The sequence below is a fragment of the Palaemon carinicauda genome, chromosome 40 (genome assembly GCF_036898095.1).
Source record: "Palaemon carinicauda isolate YSFRI2023 chromosome 40, ASM3689809v2, whole genome shotgun sequence".
Classification (NCBI taxonomy): domain Eukaryota; kingdom Metazoa; phylum Arthropoda; class Malacostraca; order Decapoda; family Palaemonidae; genus Palaemon; species Palaemon carinicauda.
The window spans coordinates 57,331,891-57,334,390 of NC_090764.1; the positions used below are offsets into that span (position 1 = coordinate 57,331,891).

The 2,500-nt window shown below is 43.3% G+C and overlaps 2 protein-coding genes across 2 annotated transcripts in view; both read right to left on the reverse strand.

Annotated features, from left to right (window-relative positions):
* LOC137631922 (SCAN domain-containing protein 3-like) overlaps positions 1 to 495 on the reverse strand; it is a 609-nt gene extending 114 nt beyond the window's left edge. The window contains exon 1 of the mRNA XM_068363925.1: positions 1 to 495. This exon is cut by the window's left edge and continues 114 nt beyond it. Within this exon, the coding sequence (XP_068220026.1) occupies positions 1 to 495 (495 nt within the window).
* Positions 496 to 513: 18 nt separating this feature from the next.
* On the reverse strand, positions 514 to 1,706 carry LOC137631924 (SCAN domain-containing protein 3-like). The gene is made up of 2 exons (XM_068363926.1): positions 1,441 to 1,706; positions 514 to 982 (listed from the first exon to the last, which is right to left on the reverse strand). The coding sequence occupies exons 1-2, from the start codon at positions 1,704 to 1,706 to the stop codon at positions 514 to 516; spliced, it is 735 nt and encodes a 244-aa protein (XP_068220027.1).
* Positions 1,707 to 2,500: the final 794 nt, after the last annotated feature.

The following is a 2,500-nucleotide window of genomic DNA, read 5'->3' on the forward strand; positions in this document are numbered from 1 at the left end:
TTTCATGGCTGTCAGAGCTGAGAAAGATGCCTTGCAGAGATAAGTAGCGGGAAATGGAAGCAAAACCTTCGAAGCTGCAGCAAAGAGTTCAGGATATTCCTCTTTAATAGAAGCCCAAAAGTTTATATGTGCACTTTGACGGAATTGGATCCTCTGGCTCCCATCGTATGACAGCTCCAACAGTTCTTCCTCTGCCTTTGCACTGAGACCACGTGCTGATGAACTGGCAACAAAAGGACCCCTAACCCAATCCCAGGCATCGGTGTAGAGATCAGTGAAGTACGAATTGAAATTTTCATTCAGTGGGGTAAGATGACCGTAGATCTGATTTCTTACCAACTCGACTGATAGTTTGTTCGTGTTCAAAAACTCTGTGAGTTGTGGGAACATGTCTGTGATCCCATTCAAGACTCGCATCCTCCAGATGTCAGTTTTCCCCCTAAAGGCCTTGATTTTATCGCTGACCTCCAAGACAGAGGCATAGCCACCTTGCATGGATAAATTGAGCTCGTTCTATACATTGAACATGTCAGCAAGATAAGCAAGCTGGGCTACCCACTTTGGGTCAGAAAGAAGCATTGCAGTGGTGGGCTTGGCATCTTTCAAAAAGTCACACAGCTTGGTACTCAATTCAAACACCCACTGTAAAACTTTCCCACGGGAGAGCCATCGTACCTCGGAGTGGAACAGTAGTGAGTCATGTCCTGCACCCATTTCATTACAGAGCTGAGAAAGCAGCCGAGACTGTAATGGCCTTGACTTCACATAGTTAACCATGTCATGCACAACAGTGCTAAGAACAGAGTGCAAGTCAGGTGCTATGTCTTTCGGGGCAAGACCCTCCCTATGCAGCATACAGTGCGTGGCTACGATCTGCGGATTCATCTCTTTATCCTTGCAACCACCCCACTCTTGCGGCCAGTCATACCAGCTGTACCATTGTTGGAGACAGCAACGCAGTTCTCCCAATTCAGCTTTGTTTCTGTCATGAAATTATCAAGTATATTGAATATTTGCTCTCCTGTTGTTCATCCAGGCAGCATTTTACTAAACAAAAAATCCTCAACAAAGTATCCATCCCATAGATAACGAACAAATACAATGAGCAGGACGCAACTCAACAAGTCAGCGGACTCGTCAAGTTGAATTGAGAAAGGGCACATTTGCAATCTTGTCACTAGTTGCAATTTTATATCACAGGACATATCTTTAATCGTTCTCTCTGTTTCATTTGAAAGCGGTATACATTTGAGAGTACTTGCGGCCTCTTTTCCGATCATCACCCCACAAATATATACCGCTGCGGCGAGCACCAGTGCCTCCCCGATTGTACGGGGCTTCTTGCTTCTGGCTATCCTCTGCGCTGTCAGGTAGGAGGCTCGCTGTGCCTTTTGAGGAATGGTGGTGAATCCTGTTATCGTAGTTTGTTATTGGTGGTACATCTCTCTTTTGCGCTCAAAATAGGACTTGCTTTTCTGAGTACAATCCGGATGTTTCGTATCAAGGTGTCTCATCAGCTTAGAGGGCTTCATAGCATCGTTAGAAAGCACCTGCAGGCAGATGTCGCACTTTGGTATCCCGTCCTTGTTTTCGATGGAGCCAAATTCAATATAGCTAATGTCATATTTTCTGACTTTTCCTGATTTCGATGGTTCGCCGAGTTTACTCGTAACGCTGGATGCTAGTCGTTTTACAAACTTGTCCATGATGACACCTACCAAAGATACACCAGGCTGCTATCACTATGAATCACTGTTGATACTACCAGGCGCATGCACAGCTATCGAGTAGGAACGTAGCTGAAAAGAAAAACGATATACTGTTATATATAGATATACCCCTGGTTCTCACAAAAGGGAGACATACACAAACATAAAATAATAGTTAACAATAAAAACATAATTACATAAATAATCTATACATGAAGATAATAAAAATCTCTTTTTTACCCGTAAACTCATGATACATACACTCCTGACGGCTGCTGGATGTACACCGCACGTGGTTGACATTCCACTAGTGTTGCCAGATGGCTCTCAGGGAAATTGGCTGCATCCACTGTTAAATTCGTTAAATTTTGTGGACCCCCTGTCAAAGTGCCATGGACCCCAGGGGGTCCGCGAACCCCACTTCGAGTGTATACATCAACAACAACTCTTTGTGATCTATTACATAGAAATACAATAATCATGCTAAGAAAAGACACACCCACTCCCAACTGTTTGAGTTCCAAAACAAGGGCCTCATGTTTAACACGGTCAAAAGTAGCACAAAACTCAAGGCCAAACATACAAACTTTCTGACCCAAATCATGGGTTTCTGTACAGCATTGCAGATTGTAAGAATGGCATCACATTCTCCAAGGCCATTACGGAAGCCAAATTACAAACTAGGAAACAGATGGTTACCTTCAGAAAACCTATTTAAAAGTTTTTCCAAAAGACGTTCAAAAAAGTTTACCTAATGGAGTAACATTACCAAGTCTTTAAGTGCCAAAAAA

Excerpts from the sequence above, each read along its gene's own strand:
- LOC137631924 (XM_068363926.1), bottom strand. The coding sequence starts at position 1,706 with ATGGACAAGTTTGTAAAACGACTAGCATCCAGCGTTACGAGTAAACTC. Across the intron at positions 983-1,440 it reads TTTGAGCGCAAAAGAGAGAT|AAACAAAGCTGAATTGGGAG; the intron begins GTACCACCAATA and ends ATTTCATGACAG.